Genomic DNA, 22578 nt, shown 5'->3' on the forward strand with positions numbered 1-22578 from the left:
AATAAAAGCAGGAGAGAACAAAAGACAAAAAGCAAGTGAGCGAGAGAGAAAAGCGAGAATGAGCTCTCCGGGTCAGCTCTTAAGGAAGGAGACCGAAAGCAAGTCAATAACCTTGCTAGAATCTTGAGATGAAAGATCAGCCACTGCAAATGGTAAGTCAGCAGGAAGAGGTGTGGGAAAGAAGTGCTCATGAATGAAAGGGTGGAAGGTGGTTAAGGAATCAACCCATCAGCCAAACAAGGAGTCCTGAAGACAATAAAGAAAGGAGTAGTAAATGTCTAAAGCAGTGGTTTTCAACCTCTGCTCTGCAGACCCCTGGTAGTCCGCAGACTACGTCTAAGATTTCCAAAGGGGGTCCCATCTCCATTTGAAAATGTTTAGGGGTCCGCATGTGAAAAAAAGGTTGAAAACCAGTGATCTAAAGGATGGGGCTTAGCAGGGAGGGTGCATTTAGGAACATTCAGAATAATATGCAGACCGGGGCACATTTTATAATCTCGGGGTGCTGTGAGAATGACGGGACAAATTCCTCTCGCACTGTTAGAAATGGCAAGTTGTGCTAGAGGATCTGTCACTGGAAAAGTCACTTTCCACGGAGTTGCTATACAGTCTCAGTTTTGACTTGTGACCTGTGGGGATCAGGCTGATCTCATGGATAAGACCTGGCCATTCTGTAGCTATCAGTGCACACGGCCTTAAACTCCTCCTAGCCTACATCAGAATTCAGAAAACGTCTCTCCCACTCAAGCTGCTTTTTGAAAGACAACATGGAAATAACAACAAAATGTCAGTCACACATTAGGAAGCCCAATTGCAAAGAGATGGCAAACACGCTATGGAACCCAGGAAAAGATCCCTCACTTCAGCATCTCATCAGAAGCTGAAGCACCCCCTGAAGGACCCAGTAAATATCCAAGCAGAAGCCACTGCAAAGCTCCAGCAAGTACAGTCTGTTGTGTCTCCAATGCGAGCAATCCCCATGCAAAACGGCACAACAATCTCCAACAGATTCAGAACCCAGCAGCTGGAAACTCCATCTGTTCCCAGGCACGAGTGCCGCCAGTCCAACAATGGGACAATGAAAGCTGTGTCAGGTCCCCAATATTGGTACAGAAGATGCTGCTGGACTGAAATGCCCTGGCAGAGCTGAGTATGAGGGGGGTCAAAGCCTGGAACAGCAAGATGATACTGCAGGTCTGGGCCGGGTTGCATTGGCAGAGCTGCGAGGAAGCTCAGTAAGGAGTGAGGTATGGACTGAGATATGCTTTAAGAGCCTATATGCATCCGAAGAAGTGGGCTGTAGTCCACGAAAGCTTATGCTCTAATAAATTTGTTAGTCTCTAAGGTGCCACAAGTACTCCTGTTCTTCTTTTTGCGGATACAGACTAACACGGCTGTTACTCTGAAACCTGGCTTTAAGAGCCGTGTGTGTAGGCCCAGGACTGGAGCAGTGAGGCGCGGTGCAATTCTGAATGGAGGTGCTTCAGTAGAGCTCAGTGTGAGTGGCCCGAATCTGGAAGAGCATGGGGTGCTGCAAGTCCAAATTGAGCTGGCATTGGTCAAGAAGTGAGTGTTGCAAAGGGGAACTCATCCCATGCCTGTGGTCAATGCTGCTCACACCAGAGCGGTTAACGTTCTGACTTTAATGAGCACCAAATTCAACTGCAATGTTCGAGAACAGAGAATTCAGAGACGAGGATGCAACAATAGACAACATTCTGCAATAAGGGGGTGGTGGTACTGAAGTCAGTGAGGCTACATGGGAATAACTAGGAGCAGAATTTGCCCCAATTTCTGCAAGCCTCTTCACTTCCCACCAACCCAAATTCATCCCATCTCAATCTGACCCCAGCTCCATTGACTCTTTCTGTAGGTAGGAGAGAGGCTGCTGAACGGGGCTGGGAGATCTCCGTGTAACGCATTATTCTGCAATTTAATGCAGTAAAGCCTAGCAAAAACAGATCATTAAGAAATTGTGCACAGCTTCAATGGAAACAGAATGTATATACAGCACATCATAGTCCGGCCTCTGGCTACATTCTGTCGCCTTTCACAAAATCATTAGATAAAAGGAAAACTTCAGGTGCGCTCCCCTTTTCTTGTGCCGGTAAATAAACGCGACTTGTCTGAACTCCAGGAGCAATGAGGGAGTGGACTGTCTGACATAAAAGGTGGCTTGGTGCCAACTTCCTATAATTGGGTTATGTCCTCTATTGTATCTTCTCCTTTCCCACCCAACTCTAATTCGGTTCCATGTTCTCCTGATTTCCCCCCCTAACACAGCAGCATGGCCCCTGCATGCCTAACCCAGGCTGCTGCAGAAATACAGGAAAGGTGACTCAGCGAGGCACAGGGGCAGAGTCCCAAACTGCTGAGTCATAGCCCTGACCAGCCAAGTGCCTTTGAATGCAGACAGTGGGCTGGGGCAAGGAGAGAGATTCCACCACTCTCTGGTATTTATTTCCAGTAGGCTGCTGGTAATTAGCATTGGTGGAAGGATCCTAGCAAGGGAAAAAGGGGAACAAAAAAACCCCAACACATCCATAGTAACACAGAGTCTCTCTTCCCTCTGGCCCATAGGCCGTTTTTACACTTTATATTTTCCCATCAGTGCTCGGATACTGTTGTGGACACAGTGCGGGGGGTGAGGGAGGGACGCGAATTTTAACTGTGAGACAGATTTTCCAAAGAGCTCAGGCTCCCGCGTGCATTGCTGGACACTTTAGGAGAATTAAAAAAAGAAAGATTAGTACAGACACAGCGCCACTGTTTGAAAATGCAGCTTGTCTTGGGCAAGAGATATTCTTTTGTTCGGGGTTGGGGAGCACATCCACCGTCTGCATTACCTCTTACGAGAGGGTGTCAGGTCTCTGTATTGTGCATTAGCTTAGCAACAGGATAATGCAATGTCTCTCCTCAGAAGAGCTGATTCCAGGGCAGAGTGGATTAATGAAGAGTGGATTGGCACTGCTCAACAGGATACTTTTCACAGCACGTGAAGGCTCCCATCATGCCCTGTGCTTTTCACTGACACGTTTATATGCTTTAAGAAAAATGGGTCTTGCAAAATTGGCTGATCCTAGCTCTCATGTGCCGCTACCTGGTATAAACAGAGCGACATGGTTATATAAGGGATATAACTCCCCCCACACAGCCTTAATCCAGGTTGTTTTAGGAACAGCGGCGGCTCCAGGCACCAGTGCAGCAAGCGCGTGCCTGGGGCGGCAAACCGCGGGGGGTGCCCTGCCGGTCCCTGCGAGGGCAATTTGGCGGCGGGTACGCCAAAGCCGCGGGACCGGGGACCTCCCACAGGCACGCCGCCGAAGGCAGCCTGCCTGCCGTGCTTGGGGCGGCAAAAAAGCTAGAGCCACCCCTGTTTAGGAAGAAACTTCCCCGTGAGCCAGAGCAGCATGGGTATCAAATCTAACCTCATTTCCCGTAAGATGCTGTCACAAAGTCAACCTAAGCTTGGAGGTAGCTCCTTGCACATTGGAGCCAGGCACCTGCGGGGGCGGGGGGAGGGGGCTAACTCCTGACCTCCATGTCAATAAGAGGCAGAAGAGTGAACATACATGATGGAATAACCAAGTATTAAGCAGTCAGACCACGATAATACTTTGTCTGCATGCAGTGGTTTTCATCCGAGGATCCCAACACGCTTTCAAAAGGTGACTTTGGTTTTTTGCTCTAGAGTGACAGGTTGGGAAGCAGAAGCATTGGACTAATTTGCCCAAGGTCATGCAATGATTCAGTGGCAGAGCTAGCAGCAGAACCCAGGAGTCCTGACTACCAGTCCCTTTTTGTAACCACCAGACGCCATTGCTGTCTCTTCTGTAATGGCGACATCACTTCTGAGCAGACATGGGTCTGCTAGGATGTGCTGCAAGATTTCACTTCCTTACACAGCTGGACCTGAGCAGTACAGCTCAGCAAAAAGGAGCAGGACCCAGGCCCCTCTATAAGGAGGATCTGTTCAGATATGGCATTCTGCTTCAGGCCATATGGAAGACCAGTGCCAGAGTAAGGTTTAGTTATGGATTGGGACTTCACCAAAGCTTGCAGAGATTGGATGTGAGGGTTTGGGTCCATCTACCTATGTTATTATGCCACCTCTCCCCATTCTGGAGGAAAGACAAGGTGCTTCTGAGAAAGCCTTGGTTGCATTACCCAACCCTCAGCGTCATTCCCATATCACTTTTGCGAGGACTGATGGGAAACAAAAGAGAGAGATTCCAACACACCCGGGCTATTTTGGGGTTGCCCTTGTCTCTTCTGCAAGCCAACCATCATGTTTACATGGGACGCTGTGTCCGCCCCCCCCGACCCACACACACACACACACACTATCCCACAGCACGGCCTCTTTTCAAAACCACCCTAATCTAAAGGTGTCTCACCTTTGCCGTGAGAAGTTTCTATCACCCAGGTGCAGTTCAAGTTATTGGGGTAGAAATCAGGAAAGCCTGGGGATAAGACGGTGCCGCTGGAGCCGCGGATGTAACCTCCACAAAGAGCTGCAAAAATCAAACGTGCTAAAGTCAGACAAGCCAACGGAGTGACTATGAAAAAGGAGACGAGCTAGAGAGAACTGGGCAGGGATATTTAGGGCAGAAAAGGCTCTTCTTCCCTTCCCCTTGGGGACAATGTGATGAAATCCACACTAAGTACATTTAGAACGTACAAAGGAAATACTTTGCTATGTGGCATGCCGCAGTCAGCCTATGGCACCCACTGAAGAAGGGGACCCATGCTGGCTACAGTGAATGACTAATTTTATGATCAGTGATACTACCCATGGTTACAGCTAATCAAAACTCTTGCATCAGGGCATACACTTGATTATTGCACAAGTCAGGGAAAATAACCCTTCCCCTTCCCTATGTATAGCTTTGCACTGTGGCCAATTGCATTTTACATGCCTTCATTTTCTTGCCTCACCTGCACTCTGGGCATTGCCAGAGAGAGAATGCCAGAGGCAATGGACCAATGGCCAGGGATTGAATGGGCCACGGAGATTAAACTACCTGTTTGCTCGCCAAGAAACTGGCCCAGATCAGAACGGGTGCACACTCAGGGGGCAGTATGGGGGAAAAGCGGTCTGCTGTTGTAATTTTTCTGTGTATCAGCAGAGACTTTTGTTGTCCAGATCTGTAAATTGGGCCCCTCTAATGCAAACTAAATTCACCACCAGCCCCTCCAATAAACCACAGACATTCAGAAGGATAGTTATTCTTGGTGAACACCAACATGCCTCCCTCCCCGGGGAAACACTGCTTGTGAAATCACAAATAAGATTCACAGAGTAGGTGCTGTTAGAAATTCAACAATCCCTGCCTCGGGCCCCTCCAGTAAAGTGGTAGCTACAGTTTTCACATGATCATTGCCCTGGATACTCGAGGTATTGTAGTATTCCAGTCACTGCAGAATTTTAATGGCACTGATTGTACATAAATACCAGCTTCACATGTGTTTCAGCCATGTGATTCACATCAGCCCTACACAGGATGCTGAGAATTCACCACTCTTGGGTTCCCCTTCTCCAGTTGTTCTTTTCCAAAACCCTTACCCTCACAGCTGGGCAGAGGCCTGCTCCACTGGAAGTTGGGCTCACACTCAAGGGCCTCTCCGTCGCTCAGGGTGTAGCCCGAATCACAGCTGAACGTCACTAGAGCCCCCACGTAGAAATCGTTCCCATGGCGCTGTCCATTTACGGGGATCCCGGGGTCCAAACAATGATCTGACTGGAGCTTCACAGCTGCAGCAAAGAAACCATCAGAGATTTAAGGGGAGCAACTAGATCCCTCTGCATCCCCTAACCGGAAAGTGGCTGCATGGGGAGGAGGAATTTTATCATGAACTTTTAAATCATTCTTGTGCTATCTGAGAAACATGCACAAGACCTGGGCTGGCCCCAGTTCTGCTCCCCAGACCTGGATCATCCCTGGGCTGGGAAGCACTCAGACAGCATGGTGTTCACTGCCTGGAATGGGTAGGTTTGGTGTCCCTCAGCTGTTCAGGAGTGGCAGTGAAAGCGTGAAGCGGGATACCCAGGACTGGTGGGGAACAGAGCTATCTCCACCAGAGTTCTGACAGTGAGCGCAGCAGGGCTGAAGATTGCCCTTGAACATCCCATGGCAACGACTGATGCTGCACCTAGCGGAGGGGCTTCAGCTGCATCCCTCTCAGTTTAAACAGGAAGCAGCAGGTGGCTGGGTTTCTCTCTTCAGGTCCTTGGACTATGGATTTTGCTCCCACTTTGGAAGGCCAGAGCCTAGAGTCCTTACTCTTCTAGGCATGCAGCGAAGCTCCTCAACTGAGCAAAGGGCGGGGGTGGGGGGAGAAAGAGGCTTTGTTGAAGGAGATGATGGTTGACAAGTGTTGTCATTATCAACATCATTGTGGGGTGATTATTCTGGACCATATGGTCGCAGATGAATAGCAAACGTATTCCTTGCTTTTGTTGAGTTCGTTCGTAGTTTGTTGCTGGATATAATTTATGTGAGACGTATTTATTTATCTATGCCAACACCCACATATTTTATATCTATGTATATAGACAGATAGACAGACTGATAGACAGACACACAAACACCATACAGCATAGCACTTAGAGCAACTGACAGGTGTTTTTTGAAGAGAGAAAACAAGAAAAAAAAAGACTGCCGCTGAAGTCAACAGAAGACGCATGAGTTGCACAGACAGTATCGGAGAACACAGCTTGCCCATAAACATGTGTTTCACTCAATCAATGCACACCCAGATGCCACTGCAATGGGCACGTTAATCAATGCAGGTAATGATAACCACCGAATAATAATCACAATGCTTAACAAACACAAGTTCCTCTCTCTAGCCAAGCACCCTCCTCTGACTCCCATAAAATCACTCGAACGTCTGCAAGGATTGCGCTGTAATGGGTCATTGACAAGCTGGGATCCTCACAGGCTGTTCCTCTGAGGTGCCACTGATTAGTCTCAAGGTGAGGGGATAACACAGAAAGAGGAAGTCGAATCTGCTTCCTTACAAAAAAAAAAAAAATCTATTCTGAAGATGTTGTTTCAAGTTGTTGCACATAACATAAAATAAATAGCAATAAAGATAATCATAATGAGAGGCTGTTATCAGATTGCAATAGCTTGAGGTCCTCAAAACACTTAAGAGTAACAGCGCTAACTGCATAGCAGAATGGAAAAGTAGCTCCAATGGGCCTTTGATTGAGTCCTTTTGTGCTGCTGGGCACTACACTTACTCTCATATCGGATCTGAAAGCCGATGTCGGAGTGGCTTTTGTCGGTAGAGAAGAGGAGGTAGAGGTAGTTGCTGGTGCTAATGAGGAACTGGGGCACTTGAGTTCCATCGTAGACCCCTATCAGTGGGGAGGAATAGGACCTGCCGTCTCGCACTTCCAGGGTGTCGTAATTCACCTCGGTCTTAAACCTGCCAGGGACATAAAGAAATTGGCATTTTCCATGTTATAATTCTGGAAAGACTAATAACAGAGAGGCAACGCGGTCCAGTGCACAGGAGACTGGACTAGGAGTCCTCAGCTCAATTCATGGTTCTACCGCTGGCCTGCTGCGCGAGCTAGAGCAAGAATTGGGTTTGTTTAGTTTGGAAAAGAGAAGACTGAGAGGGGACATGATAGCAGTTTTCAGGTATCTAAAAGGGTGTCATAAGGAGGAGGGAGAAAACTTGTTCACCTTAGCCTCTAAGGATAGAACAAGAAGGAATGGGCTTAAACTGCAGCAAGGGAGGGTTAGGTTGGACATTAGGAAAAAGTTCCTAACTGTCAGGGTGGTTAAACACTGGAATAAATTGCCTAGGGAGGTTGTGGAATCTCCATCTCTGGAGATATTTAAGAGTAGGTTAGATAAATGTCTATGAGGGATGGTCTAGACAGTATTTGGTCCTGCCATGCGGGCAGGGGACTGGACTCGATGACCTCTCGAGGTCCCTTCCAGTCCTAGAATCTATGAATCATTTCCTTGCTCACCTTTGGTCTGTCTTGTCTATTTACAAGCTAAGGCCCTGATTTTTAAAGGTATTTAGGCAATTAGGCACTTCACATCCATTAAAGGCAGTGAGTTTTAGGCCCCTAGATACGTTTGAAAATTCCATTAGGCTTTTAAAAATCTGGCCTTACGCTTGTTGTGGCAGGAACTTCTATTACTATATGTACGTGCACTTTGTTATGTTGATTAAAAGAAATGGTGTGGCCCAGTGGACTAAGCATTGTACTGGGATTCAGGAGAAATGGCTCAGTTCTTGAGTCTACCACAGAGCCATTGTGTCATTTGGGTTGAATCAGTTCTTTCTTGTCTCTCTCTGTGCCTTTCTTTCCTCTCCCCTCTTTTCTCTGTCTTGTGTATTTGGCTGTAAGCTCTTTGGGCCAAGGAGTGACTCCTGCTAGGTGTATATGCAGTTCACAGCCCAATAGGGCTTCTAAGTGCTACTGTAACATAAATAATAATCATAATATACAGACGCATGATTATCAGAATGACTCTGAGAAGCAGCAGCCACTATAAGTATCAATTTTATAATCCCAGACATAGATGCTCTCAATGGGCCAAACCCCAGTAAATTCCCCCACTGAGCAACATTCCTGTTTGGGGTCAACTGGAATTATGGATGGTCAGCCTCTCTGAAATTTGCGACCACTTTGGAAGATTTAGCCCTAAAATAAGGGCCTTGATTTAAATCCGTTGTGTGTGAATTTCTCCACACAGTCCTACATCAGGGGAGAGACAGGTAATTCATATGCCAGATTCATCCATGATGTATGGGGAGTTGCACCAAACATCTCGTTTTTGGAATACAGAAAAAAAAATTATGAAAATGTTTCCACAGTTTTTCAAACAGTTCTCTGTAATACACAAGGAAAAAGGAATTTGTTGCCCCATTTCTGAAACAAAGTCACATCCAGAATGTAATGTATTTTAAAATGTTTATCCCACTTATTTCTCTGGCCCTCATTAACACAATGCGCAAGTACCTCACAAAATGTATTTATTCCTGCAACACCCCAGGAGGTTTTACAGAGAGAAAATTGAGATACAAAAGTGACTTGCCTTAAAAGTCATTGTGCTGGAGCACAGAATTGATTCTGGATCCTCCCAAGTCCCAAGCAACTGTCCTACCCACTGCACCATGCTTCCTCTCAGAAGTTTTTTTTATTAATTAATTAATTAATAATGGAGATATCCCATCTCCTAGAACTGGAAGGGACCTTGAAAGGTCATCGAGTCCAGCCCCTTGCCTTCCTTAGCAGGACCAAGTACTGATTTTGCCCCAGATCCCCAAGTGGCCCCCTCAAGGATTGAACTCACAACCCTGGGTTTAGCAGGCCAATGCTCAAACCACTGAGCTATCCCTCCCCCCAAGTGTGAAAGTTAGAAACAGCTCAACATGTTCTTAGCTCTGGCTCAAAATGTAGATTAGTTCTTATTTTAGCCATCCGAGCCAGTTGGCTGACACATCCTCAATGCTGTCTAGATTTTAGCAAATGGTGGTCAGAGTGCAGAACTGGGAAACAGGAGCCTGATGGTTCATATCTGACTGTGGCCCTGAATCCATTTGCAGCCCTATGACCTCTCGGCATCAGTGCCCCTATTTGCAAAATGGAGGTAAGAATACTTATTTACTCAGCTGGTAGGGCTGTGGTGAGGATTAGTTCATAGACAGAAAGGAGAGCTGATTGAAAAAAGGGGAAATATTTCCTTTAAAAAAAAAAAAACTTTTCTGATTTATTCATTTATTTCAATTTCAAAATTTCACATTTTTAGAGGAAGGTCGGTAGGGGGAGGGGGGGGGAGATTAACCAACTGTGGAGTTGGTTGAATGATGGGGAACATATCACACAAAAAATCTGGATTGTTATGCAAATTTTGGAAAAAAATGTGCAAAATAAATTGCCTGACTTTAACAAAAAACTCATAAGTGCTACTTTTTAGTGCTGGACATAAGGCTTGATGAAGGACCTGTCTGAAGTCAGTGGGAATCTTTCCATTGGCTTCAGTGAGCACAGGGTCAGACACACATGCAGTATTGGTTAATAGAAGCCATGCTATTCTTTATCCTCAGTGACCACCTGTCAAATGTAATTTTGATGGGATATCCCGGCTGAGCTTCTATCACCCACACACAGTTCAGGGAGTCCTTGTAGAAGGCAGGCCAGCCCGGGGACAGGATCATTCCACTCGGAGAAGTCAGATGGCCACCGCATGGAGCTGGGGAAAGAGGACACAGGAATCAGGCGAAAGGTTTAATTAGCTGAGTTTACTCCCTCGAGTCCCCTGCAGACAGTAAGTATGCTGATGTAGGACATATCAGTTCCTAGACTGGTAGGGTCAATAATTTATGTTCACAGTGAAGTTAGGTCTCATGAAAGTGGACAGTCTGGGAGGCTGAAATCTACTTATGCAAAATTCCCCATGATACTCCCCAACTTACAGGCCTCAAACCTGCCCTGCAGGCATGAGGACAGCTTGGTCTTCACGGCCCAGTTGGGACTTCACCTCTCTCTGTTGAGACAGCCATCAAAGCCTTCAGTCAGTTCCAGCTCTGGCAGCGGCTTTACGAAATGGGCACCAGGGCTGAGACCCAACAAACTCACTTCCCACAGGTCAACAAACAGCTACCAGGCAGTAATGACTCTCAGTCACTAAGGACCAGAGTTACAAAGGTGTTTAGGCACCTACAGATGCAGATTGGGGCCCAGTGGGAATTTAAGAAGTGACTATTTGTGTTAGGTGCCGAATTCCCATTGGCTTTCAACGAACATTAGCTGCCTAACTTGCTCACATGCTTTAGTAAACCCCACTAGGCGTCTACCTGCCTTTGCAAGTCTGGCCCCAAGGGCCTGAGCCATTGATTTGACAGGGCATGGGATCAGCCCTTCCCACGCTGGGTCCTAATCAGTGATCCAAAAGCAAAAATCCATTTCTCAAAACACATGAACTTTCCAGTGTCTCCCAAACCTCCCACCTGCTGTCTACCTTGTTGGTTTTGTGGGAGAAGATGCTCTTTTTTCAGATATGGACTTCTTGTCTAGTCGTTTTCCAGACACCAAACAGTATTTCATAGAGACAAAGTGGGTGAGGTGACATCTTTTATTGGACTAACTTCCGTTGGTGAGAGAGACAAGCTGTTCTACACTTTTACACATACCCTTTTTCTTTTTTAAGAACTAATTAGAATTTGCATTTAATTGAGCACATACTGGAGGGCGAGTCAAAGGCAAGCCAAGAGATCACGCACAGAGAAGTACAAGTTAATAGAGCTGGGTTATCACAGATAAAAGTCGATAAAAATATAATTTTATTTATATATTTCCCCTCCCTCGACCAGCTAGAGACGTGTGCAGTTAAACACTCAGGCTCACAAAGGGAACTGAAGTACTGAGCCAGCCCCACAAATATTTCATTTGCCAATTCCCTGCAAAAATCAAATAAAAACAAACCAAAAAAAGCAGTCTCCTACTGAATTACAATCATTCTGGACAGCAAGTACCCTCTTCTCCCTTTAATGGAAAAGACAAAGCATCCTCCATGCTATTTGCAGACTGGCATTAAAACACGGATGGCCAATTATTGAAATTATTTCTCAATACTTCAGCACATCTGTAATTCAAACGCTTGCAAATATCACTTCCTGGCATCTCTTCTCCGAGAACAGAGAGGGAAAGAGGCCTTTTAATTTCTAACAAGCTCTTTTCATTTCATTTCTGTTTTCCACACTGGAAACTTTAAAGCACCAGGAGCTGCTTTGAAATCCAAATCAGAACCTTTAATTAAGTGAGTGAGTGAGTGTGAGTGTGAGTGTGTGTGTCGTCATAGACATATTGGCATGGAGATGTAACTGCAAAACATCTAATTCCAGAGTTCATTATAGGGGGCCTGATGCAGTCATTGATATACTGAAGATTCACAGACAGGTCTGAATTTCTATAGCAAGAAATTCATTGTTCATTTCACTGCAAAGGCCTATTGCTTCTTCTATTATTTGAAGAATACATAAGATTTTTGGTCTCAAAAATCAGGAGGGGAAAAAAAAAGAAATGAAACGGAATGCATTTCAACACTTTCCTTTTTCTTTTCTTTACATCTCACCATGAGACTTGTGGTAAAGAATTTTATTTTTGTTATTAGCAAATCAAAGCTTTTTGTGTTTGTTTGTATGTGTGTGTGTGAAGAAAAACACCTGTTGTAGACAGATCTGAATTAATAAAAAAATCCCATAATTTATTTGAAAAAAAAGTCACAGAATTAATCACTCAGTGATTATTTGGTTTGTTTAAGTTTCTAAGGAAACTATAGGGTGCAGACAAGAGTCCAATGGTCCATAAATCACACGTGGAGCTGGGGATTAGAACCCTGGTCTTTCAGATCGAAATAACACAAGCTTCTATGTGTGAGAGAACAGAAATCTCCTTTAGGGTCCAGTGCTGCAAAGAATTATGCATAAATTTTGCTTTATCCATGGTGTGGTGCCCTTTGATGTCATTGGGGCTCTTCATAGTGTGCAAGGCACGTAAGGAAGCTTTGTAGGATTGGGGCATCAGTGGGAAGTAGTAATACCTTCCTTCTCTCTAGGCTGCAGCCACTAGCGGGAGATTTCTCTCTCTAACACTAACCCCCTCCCACAATTAAATTATCTATTCAGGGTTTGATCTTGCAACTTGCTAAGCCCTTTGGCCCTGACCTAGCAAAGCATAGCATCTTAAGCACATGAGTAGCCCCTGTTCTTCAATGAGACTATCCACGTGCTTAAAGTTAAGCACATGCTTTGTTGGATCAGGGCCAGAGTCAAGTCATGTATTTAGTGTATTTGTATGTATTTAATCTCCTATCCATGTATTTAATCTCCTATCCAAAACAAATTCTAAATCATCGTTGGAGTTGGAGTTGGGGTTGGGGTTGGGGAGGGAGGGGAAACAGCGATTTACCTTCACATCTCAGCACCGCATTGTTCCAAACCACATTGCCTTCCTTCAAGATGCAGGTGATGGTCTCCGACCCGTGGGTTCTTATGAAGCCCTCATCACAGAGGAAGGATACGGAGCTGCCGAGCTGGAGGCTGTCGCCGAACCGCTTCCCGTTGACGGGCACCCCAGGATCGGGGCATTCATTGTGCCTGAACGCTGCAGGGGGGGTGACAAGAGGGCGGTGAGTCAGCCGCTTCCCCACCCAACCTCTTGCCAATGGAGAAACAACCAGGTCAGACCCAAATCCAGGATCTTCACTTCCACAGAGCTGCCTGGTGTGTGTTCCTGCACCACGGAAGGCAACATTGACTTCAATGGGAGCTGGCTCAAGAAGAGACAGAACAGCGCAGAAGGTCAAGTGCTAGCCTAGCATTTAGGAGACCTGAATTCAAGTCCCTGCTCTGCCACAGAACTCCCCTGTAACCTTGGGTAAGTCACTTAGCCTCTCTGTGCTGCTTCAGTTCTCCATCTGTACAACGGCATTAATAGCACTGCCCCACCTCACAAAGATGTTGTGAGGATAGTTATGGTAAAGATAACAAAGCACTCAGATGCTATGGTTATGGGGCCCTCTAAGCACCATGGATAGATAGATCAGGTCCCTCAAGTGTAGGTGAAGGGTAGAGCTGGTTAAAAAACAGCATAAGCTTATGCAAAACTCCCCCCCCCCGGGACATTTTTGGTCAAAATTCAAAACAAATTTCAAGCAGCCCTAGTGGAAACAATAATACCACCCAACTTTTACATCACACTTCTCGACTATAGATCTCAAAGTGCTTTACAAAGGAGGTCAGTACCATTATCCCCATTTTACAGATGGGGAAACTGAGGCACCAGGAAGGGATTTGGCTTGCCCAAGGTCACCCAGCAGGTCAGTGGCAGAGCCAGGAACAGAGACAGGGTCTCCTGAGTCCCAGTCCAGTGCTCCCACCTTATCCTCCCCCTGCTGTGGTCTCTGGATGGCCCTCCCATACGAAACACCACTGTTTAGCTCCTTGAGCTAAGTAAATCATACAAACACAGTAAGTCTATTAATCAGATTGAAAGCTCTAGAGACTGGAATTTTCAAAGTAGCCAAGGGAGTTAGGAACCCAACTGCCAGTGAATGTTCATGGGATTTGAGCACCCTACTCCCATGGGCTCTAGGAAATCCCAGCCTAAATTTTTTTGTCCATATGACAGGTACAGGCTGAGCAGCGGCATTGCAAGCTTCCCCACCAACGTGTCTCAGCCTTGGCATTTAGGGTGAGGGTTTCCAGTTGTCTTGTCCTTTTAGGTTCCCAGGCTCTGCGTCCAGGAATGCCAATGGTGCCAGGTAGGGCCAGCTGCTCTGGTGGGTCTCCGAGGTGGAGACTGAGGGCTAGTCTACACTAGAAAGTTAAGTCAACCCAGCTGCATCGCTTAAGGGGTCTGAAAAATTCACACCCCTCAGAGACGTCGTTAAGCTGACCTAAGCCCCAGTGTAGACAGCGCAAGGTCAACAGAAGAACCCTGTCTGTCACTGCAGTAAATGGCTACACTACGGTGTTACAGAGGCACAGCAGCGGTGCTACAGCTGTAGGGTTTGTAATGTAGACCTAGCCTCCGACTGCAAATTCGTTCCACATAAGCAATGAACAGCTATCAGACATCAATGACTTGTGCTCTTCTGTAACCTGTACTGCATTCAAACCAGTTAACTAGCGGCTAACTGCCCCACTGCCACTCCCCTGAGCCATCCATTGTCTCCATACGCACCCAGTTTTCATGACTCCAGCATCACCAACACTAACGGTATTTTTCACTTTATAACAACAGGCAGAACTAAGGGTGGCTTTATGGATGAGGCTCTGTTCTGGGACTTCAGGGATTGAAATCCTGGCCTCGCTGAATCTGAATGACCTTGGGCTAATAACTTGATCTCTCCTTGCCTCAGTTCCTCACCTACAAAGTGGGGATGATAATTTCTCGCCCTCGCAGCGGTGCTGTTAGGACAAAACCATTGACGTTTGTGAGGTGCTGAGATAATACAGGGATGGGAACCCCGGAAACACCTGCAATAATATTCTTTACAACTCTTCACTTTTGAAAGATTTGAAACTGCACAAAAACATTGCTTGAGAGAATTTCCCTGAAGCTCCGGAAATGCTACACAACAAACAGCCAAGAAGGGACATGTGTGCACAGAGGGGCAATAAACTGACAGAATATGAAAGGTTTGAGGACCTGAGGCTAACATGAAGAGCACTTTAACCATGGCCTGCCATGAAATATCTGACCTCAGTCATTACTGCTATTATAAAACAAAGGAAACAAAGTAATTACCTTTTTATGTGTTGCAAAATTGAAAGTTTTCAGAGTAGCAGCCGTGTTAGTCTGTATCCGCAAAAAGAAGAACAGGAGTACTTGTGGCACCTTAGAGACTAACAAATTTATTAGAGCTGTAGTCCACGAAAGCTTATGCTCTAATAAATTTGTTAGTCTCTAAGGTGCCACAAGTACTCCTGTTCTTCTTTTTTTAAAATTGAAAGTGGAGTTGCATGTACCCATAGATACAGGGTAGTTGTCAGCACTGGCCTTTACCAGCAGTTAAAAACCAAGGCCATCAATCAGAAAGCAAGAACTTGGTCTCAATGTTTCATTAAGTTGATAATTATGTGTACCATACCTGAACAAAGTTTGTGATGTTCTTCTGGGGTTAGCACCGTATGAAAGGCAGCAGTACCCAGATCAATTGCACACCTATGCTCTTACAAGTGTAATGACTGAGACGAGTTCTGGACTATGTCTGGAGCAGTCTTATCGGCACAGCACTACTACAATCTGTGAAGACCACTTTCAGTTAAGAAAGCGGGAACATTTAGGTTGAATATCACAGTCTCCATTTCCTTGTGCTCCCCGACTGTCTATTGTATGCATCTGTTGTCCCTTATCTTATCCTTAGGTTGTAAGCTCTTTGGAATGGGGACTAGCTGTTTGTTACATGTTTATACAGTGCCTATCACAATAGGGGTGCTGGTTCACGACTGGTGTGCTTAGGTGCTAATGGAACATAAATAACAAGGACACCCTTGCTAACAGTTTCAGAGTGGTAGCCGTGTTAGTCTGTATCAGCAAAAAGGAGGAGTACCTTAGTCTCTAAGGTGCCACAAGTACTCCTCGTTCTTCTTGATAACAGTGGTATCTACTGGACTGTGAAACTTAGAAACTTGGGCTCCATCCCTACTTTTTTATCCTGTCAACCAGTGTCAAGAATGTTAATGGTTGACAGATTTAGAAAAGATGAAAAGAAAGGGACAAATTCTTTGCTGGTATAAATGGGCAAGAAGAATTAGAGTTGATAGGCTTCATTTACAGCAGCAGATAATTTGGCCTAAACACCTCTTCATACAGGGAGCACCCAGCATGTGACATTCCCTTCCTCAGGAGTTCATGGCATAAGAGACTTGTGCTTGAGGACGGAATGCTGCGGGCCTTGCCCTCAGGTCATCATTTACCGCAATGCAAAGCAGCACTGGCAGAGGGGCCGGTCCACCCTTTCTTCTGAAAGCACCAAGGATTAGTCATTGCCCAAAGCAGACCACCTTACCCGAAGAGCCAATAGCCTGATCTGATGTGGCAAATGATTTCTCAAGACCTACATTTTTTTTTAAATGGCTGATTTGCAGTCATCAGCAGGAAAGACTATTAATTTAGCAGTGCCACTTGCTGCTGTTATAACTTGAATCATTTATCATTTCTGCTGAGTAGGTTTAATAACGTTCTTTAGAACATTACAGGGTAACATGAATGTAAATTGTTATGGTAGTTTGCATTCACTTGAACGCGGAAGGCCTGAATTTATGTGAAGCCATACATAACCCTGTCTGTTTCATTCCTTCATTGTATATAGCGTCTCTCACACTGTCCTCACGGCTCTGCATGCCTCCCAGTACAAGTGAATAATGATAGTACTGAACATTTATATGGCACCTTCCATCAAAAGATCTCAAAGCACTTCATGTTGTTGTTTTTTTTAAATCACCCAAACCTCTGTCAGATAAGCATTCATATGTTACAGATGCGGAAACTGAGGCACGTGAGATCCTGACTCCCAATCCTCTGCTCTCACCCTAGACCCTGCTTTCTTTCCAAGCTGGGAAAATTACCCACCCTGTAGTTATGGCGCCAGCCTAGGACTTTGGAGATCCAGGTTCGATCTCCTGCTCCACCATAGACTTCCCACGTGACCTTAGGCAAGTCATTTAACTTCTCTTTGCCTCAGTTTCCCATCTGTGAGCAGGGATACTAGCACTGTCCTATCTCACAGGGAGGGTTATGAAGATAAATGCATGAAAGACTGTGAGGTGCTCATATGCTGCAGTGATGCAGGCCAGGTAAGAACCTTAGAAAGACAGATTCCTCGTTCACGGCTCTCAACACTAGACCACACACATTTCCAGAGCCAGGAACCAGAACCTGTGACTCCTGTCTCTGAGTTCTGTGCCTTAGACCCAAAGGCTGACATTCTGACCAATACCGCACCATCTGTCAATCCAGAGTAACACCACTGATATCAGAGTTACTCTGGACTTACTCTGGTTTCCGTTCGATCGGAATCTGGCCCAACATGATAATTCCACTTGGCAAGACGCCTGTCCTCCAGGTACTAGCAGAAAGGAAGGATTCTGCACTTACTGGTGAATGTGATGTTGAAGCCCCTCTTCTCCATGGAGTGGTCGGTCTGGAACTCAAGCCTGGCTACGTGGCCGCTGCTGGTCAGAGACGAAGGGATTTGGCTCCCTGAGAAGGTCCCCAATACCGGAGACTCAGGGGTCCCTCCATCTTTCACGGCTAGGAAATCAAACTGAGGCTCCACATCAAAATCATTGAAAGCCAAGTGGATCCGGCTCTCAGGCTTAGCTATAATTAACCAAACACAGTGCAAGCTGCTCCCGTATTCTTCAGGATAATTTGGTGACAGGACAATCCCAGACGGGGTGGTGAAGTTGAAAAAGCAGGAAACTGCAATGAGAAATCGCCATCAATCATGCAGCACACAGTTCCTATAACCCTGACTTGTTAATCCCCCACCCCCACCCCCATGCAAATTCACAACCTTTTTGCTTCTCAAAGAATTTAGGATGGGAAGGGATCAGTGCTCCATTCACTGCTGGGCATCAGTGATTTATTTATAAAGGGGAGTAAGAAATATCTTCAATCCAAAAAATATTCTCTGGTCCTTGGTTCTGAATGGTCAATAATTTTCCAGCCAGGGATTGCATTGTCCCCTTTTTTATGCTATGTGTAACCCTGAAGCTTTAAAGTCCCACCATGCCTGCAATGGATTTCATGCCCCCCCTACCCTGCAGGAAGTAGCATGTGGATTTCTTTCTTTCTCTTTCAAGAACTCAATGTTACTTAATGGAATTCACCCTGCAGGAGAGTTTGCACCTTGCAGGGTGAATTCCATTGAATAACACTTAGCTGTTAAAAAAAAAAACCCTCAACCATCCCCTTTCAGCAGGACAGGGAGCATTTTAAAGCTTCAGGGTGCTATTTGGTTTACATGATCATTTGCTAAATGCAGTTCTAACCTAAGTCCCAATGCTACAAATCCACATAGCTCGGTGCACATAAGCAGCCTCCCTGAACTCAACAGGATTCTTCTTATGCATAGCATTCCCATATGTTAAGTTCTTGCAGGACAGGGCTACAAATTGCAAGCTCCTTGGGGGAAGGAGCTGTGGGGGCTCGATTCACCATTGGCCTGCCACTTTTGCAGTCATTTGCACCAAAACAATGTGGGTATAAAACAGTGCCGCTGTGATTTGAGAGCCACTTTGCACGGGGGTCAATCACTTCCCAGGGAATAGGCCCAGTGACTGGATTTTCTCTAAAAAATGCTGTGCATACTCACACTGCTTGGTGCAAACAGACATGGCAACATATGATTGGCCAAGCTCTAGAGTGCTGAGTGCACTGGACAGAACCCTTTCCATTAGGAATAAATCACTGACTTTCACCAGACTAACGATGTCAAGAAGAATCGCACTGGACTCCTGCCCCTGTGAACATAATTAATTGTGTGGAGCGTGGAGGGGTAACCAGTGCAAATGAAAAATCCTCAGCCCTCTAGGGGGTGACTGTTTTCAATATAGGCTGTATTTTAGCTGACAGGGTCCATTAGTTCTGAACTGCAATGCTACTATCTAATTGATACCTACCGGATGATGGTTATGCTTTATATACATCTTGCTTGCTCCTTTCCCCGCCCCCACCACATCGCCTGATATACATTTATTAAAAGCTATCATTTAATACGCTTTTCATGCTAATTCCTGGCACGAGGCTGTAACTCAGAGGATGGCTTTGGCTTGGCATTTATACAATTATTTGGTCTGACGTTTGCCCTCCCCCTAGTATGAGCTTCCTTTATCTTTAATACCTAATGGTCTTAAATCAAATAAAATGCACATTACCGGGCATTACTGAGGCTAAGAGCTACAAGCCATTTCCTGCTCCTGATAACAAAGAGAATAGGCAGCTAGATTAAAGAGAAAAGAAACAGGCGGCAGCATCTACCAAGGATTTGGTGTATGTAGGAATCTTTATTAAAAGGAATGCTGTCAAGTCTTTTTGACAACTAAACCCTATTATAAGGTGTCTGGGAATATCTGTCTATTAAAAAAAAAACAACAACCCACGCCTACTCACTACTGTGGAAGTTTGAGATAAGTGACTCCCACGTGGTGCTATACATCCAAATAAGACCATCTTTTTGTTTTGGGTTTGTACACACACTTAGCACAACAGGGTCCTGGTCCATGACTAGGGCTCCAAGGTGCTACAGTAATACCAATAATTAATTAATAATAATGTTGGACCTGGAACATTGTGCTCTGCTGATCCATGCAACCAGCAGCAGAAGTAAATGGAGGTAAATGGAGCAATACTGAGTTACACCAGGGGCTAGATTATGGCCCACTTGCACGGGCTACCTCCATTGTAGGTAGTAGTGCGGGGGGCGGGAACAGCCCATGCAGAGCTTGGTAGGAGTGGGAGGTGGTGGGCTGGGCATGCCGGAAGACCTGTGCTGTGCCAGGTATTGGACTGACATAGGATACATTAGCCCTGGAGCAGTGGGGGAAAAAATGGGATTCAGACTGTGACTGAGAGTCACAATCTTCTTCCTGATCTGCTCCTGGGATAAAACAACGATACACTGTCTGAGACACAGGTTTGCCTCAAGTGAGGATATGGCCGTGTATATTAATAGACATGCAAACAGAGTGTCCCTTTACTTAGCAAAGCATTGAGGTACTGCAATATAAATGTTAAATAATGAGAACAAGAAGAATCTCAAGAGATTGCAGCCCCCTGCCTCTGGCACTCTGCATAGTAAAGAAACCAATGCAAAGAAAAATAATCACCTCAAGCTACAACAACAGCAAAGATACAATATTAGGTTAAAATACACCATAAAATTAGGACAGGCAAATAAATGCAAGAGACACGAGAAAACCACTCCGTGGTCCAGATTAAAGACAGGCATGTGACGCCCTGGGCATTTCCTTTTCTCTGGGGGAGAGGAGAAAAGGTGCAAAGGTAAAAATCAGATAAACCACTAGTAAAGATCCCACCCGACCCAGGTACACAGAGAGAGACACACGCAGCAAATAAGCAGCACCATCAGGAATAAGGAAAGTTCCTCAGGCCAGGGAGGCTCAGATGCACCACGATAAATCGGCCAGAATCGTTACTCCAGACCAGTGTAAACAAGAGCAGAATTCAGCCCTGGAAATGGATCTGAAGGCACTGGAGACCTGACTCAAAAGCGTTGAGCAGCCAGCCGGTAGTTGGTCAGCACCTCTGACAATCAGAATGTTCAGCACCAAGGCTAACGATAATACAACATAGTAATGGAGGCTTTGATTCAAGCTATCCTAACAGGCAGGATCCATTATCGGAACACCATACTTGCAGGTTTTCTAGTTAAACTGAGAGTCAAGAATCCAGGAGCTCATTATGACCAAGAGCAACCCAGCACAGTCTCTGTTGGGCTTAAGAGCTTCCAAGCCAAGTCTGTTGCCAGTCTGGAAACATTAAACAAGTATTTGAAAAAACTGTCCAAGCCCCGAAAATGTTATTATGGGTCCACAAAATTCCACTGCTGGGCAAAGACAGACCTGGACAGTCTTTGAAGGCCACTTGAAGTTCTGTCCCAAACTAAAGATATCCCCTACAGAAACAAGAAGCATGGTTCCCGCTTGACCTGTGCATACCAAAGCCAACTCCATATAGATGCTAAGAGAGATACAACAACTGAAGGAAGTGGGGTGGTATTGGATGCCCTGCGACTTCCCTGCTGGATGGACACCATACACCCACACTCAAACACAAAACAAGCACCCTTCTAGTTAAAGCTCTATCAGAAGGGACTGGCCCACCAGTCAGCAACAGAGCAGGTACATCCTCTCGAGTCATAGACGGGGGAAACGGAAACATCACAACACAATAAGAAATGGATGGGGAGTGAATCATAGGACAATAAACCCCAATTCAGCAAAGTACTTAAACACATGGATAAATTCATCCCTAGTCACCATGGCACTTAAGCACGTGCCTAAATCTCAGTGCTGAAGTGCTTTGATGAATTGGGGCCATAATGCAGAATAAAGACTTTGGATGCAGAATGGCAACTTCATTTTAAGAACAGGACGCTCTGACATGGCTGCATCTGTGAAAGAAGGTTGTTAATAAGAGCTGCAAATCCCACATGTACATAGAGATCAGAATAATCCAAGAAACAATGGTCCAAAGGGCTCAGGGGAGCCGTCAGAGGATTCAGAGCATTTCACCAATAATTAACCTCTTTGAACCTGACTCTGGCCAACAGTAACCAAAAGTTATTAATGGGTCTTTGTGGACATATGTTCATATCGCGCGCGCACGCACACACTCACGTCATCACTCAGCAATAACTAGTCTCACTCATGGCCGACGCTGTTGATGGCATGAAGCCAGAAGTCATCTTGATGGCCCATAACAGTCACAGAGGAGACACGCTGGCAGGAGAGCTTGCCCTGCCAGCACCCATCCTTTATTTGTTTGGTGGATCAAAGCAGATCGAGGGATCTCATTCCAGCACCTTTCCTGAGCACACAAGGCAAAAAAGGCACCAGGTAAACCAGCCCCAAAGCAACAAATGACAAATGTCCTATTACTCACCCCAAAGCCACTAAACAAACTGAGTCTACAAACAGATGAGCAACTAACATCCACAACAGGTATAACCTAGAAGAATAGTCTCATCCCTTAGTAACAGAGGGGTGGAGCAGCCTACAGATGCAACACACACTATACACGCCATATTCAATCAGCACTGCACAGAGGAAAAAGAAGAAGTTCAAGAGGAAACATTACAAGGAGTGAATTGGAACAATTCCCATTGGAGAAAGGAAACACACTATTCCATGGCTGTTAAAATGAGAAAACCCCCAGTGCCTACAGAGATCCAACTTCTGGAGATTTGAACAACCCCATACACTTTGAATAATTATCTGAAATTTACCAAGAGTTTTAGAAGGGATGTGAGTCCCTCTGCTTCACAGCATAAGCCAGCCACTAATGAG

The 22578-nt window shown here is 45.6% G+C and overlaps 1 protein-coding gene across 1 annotated transcript in view; it reads right to left on the bottom strand.

The window, feature by feature from the left end:
- Positions 1-22578, bottom strand: part of CSMD2 (CUB and Sushi multiple domains 2) — a 563976-nt gene that overhangs the window by 192756 nt on the left and 348642 nt on the right. Inside the window, exons 14-19 of the mRNA XM_065576901.1 lie at positions 17642-17968; positions 12947-13141; positions 10091-10229; positions 7250-7437; positions 5567-5755; positions 4398-4514 (exon numbers count right to left, since the gene is read on the bottom strand). Coding sequence (XP_065432973.1) covers positions 4398-4514; positions 5567-5755; positions 7250-7437; positions 10091-10229; positions 12947-13141; positions 17642-17968 — 1155 coding nt within the window. The remainder of the gene's footprint in view (positions 1-4397; positions 4515-5566; positions 5756-7249; positions 7438-10090; positions 10230-12946; positions 13142-17641; positions 17969-22578) is intronic.

The sequence above is a fragment of the Chrysemys picta genome, chromosome 23 (assembly GCF_011386835.1).
Source record: "Chrysemys picta bellii isolate R12L10 chromosome 23, ASM1138683v2, whole genome shotgun sequence".
Lineage (NCBI taxonomy): Eukaryota > Metazoa > Chordata > Testudines > Emydidae > Chrysemys > Chrysemys picta.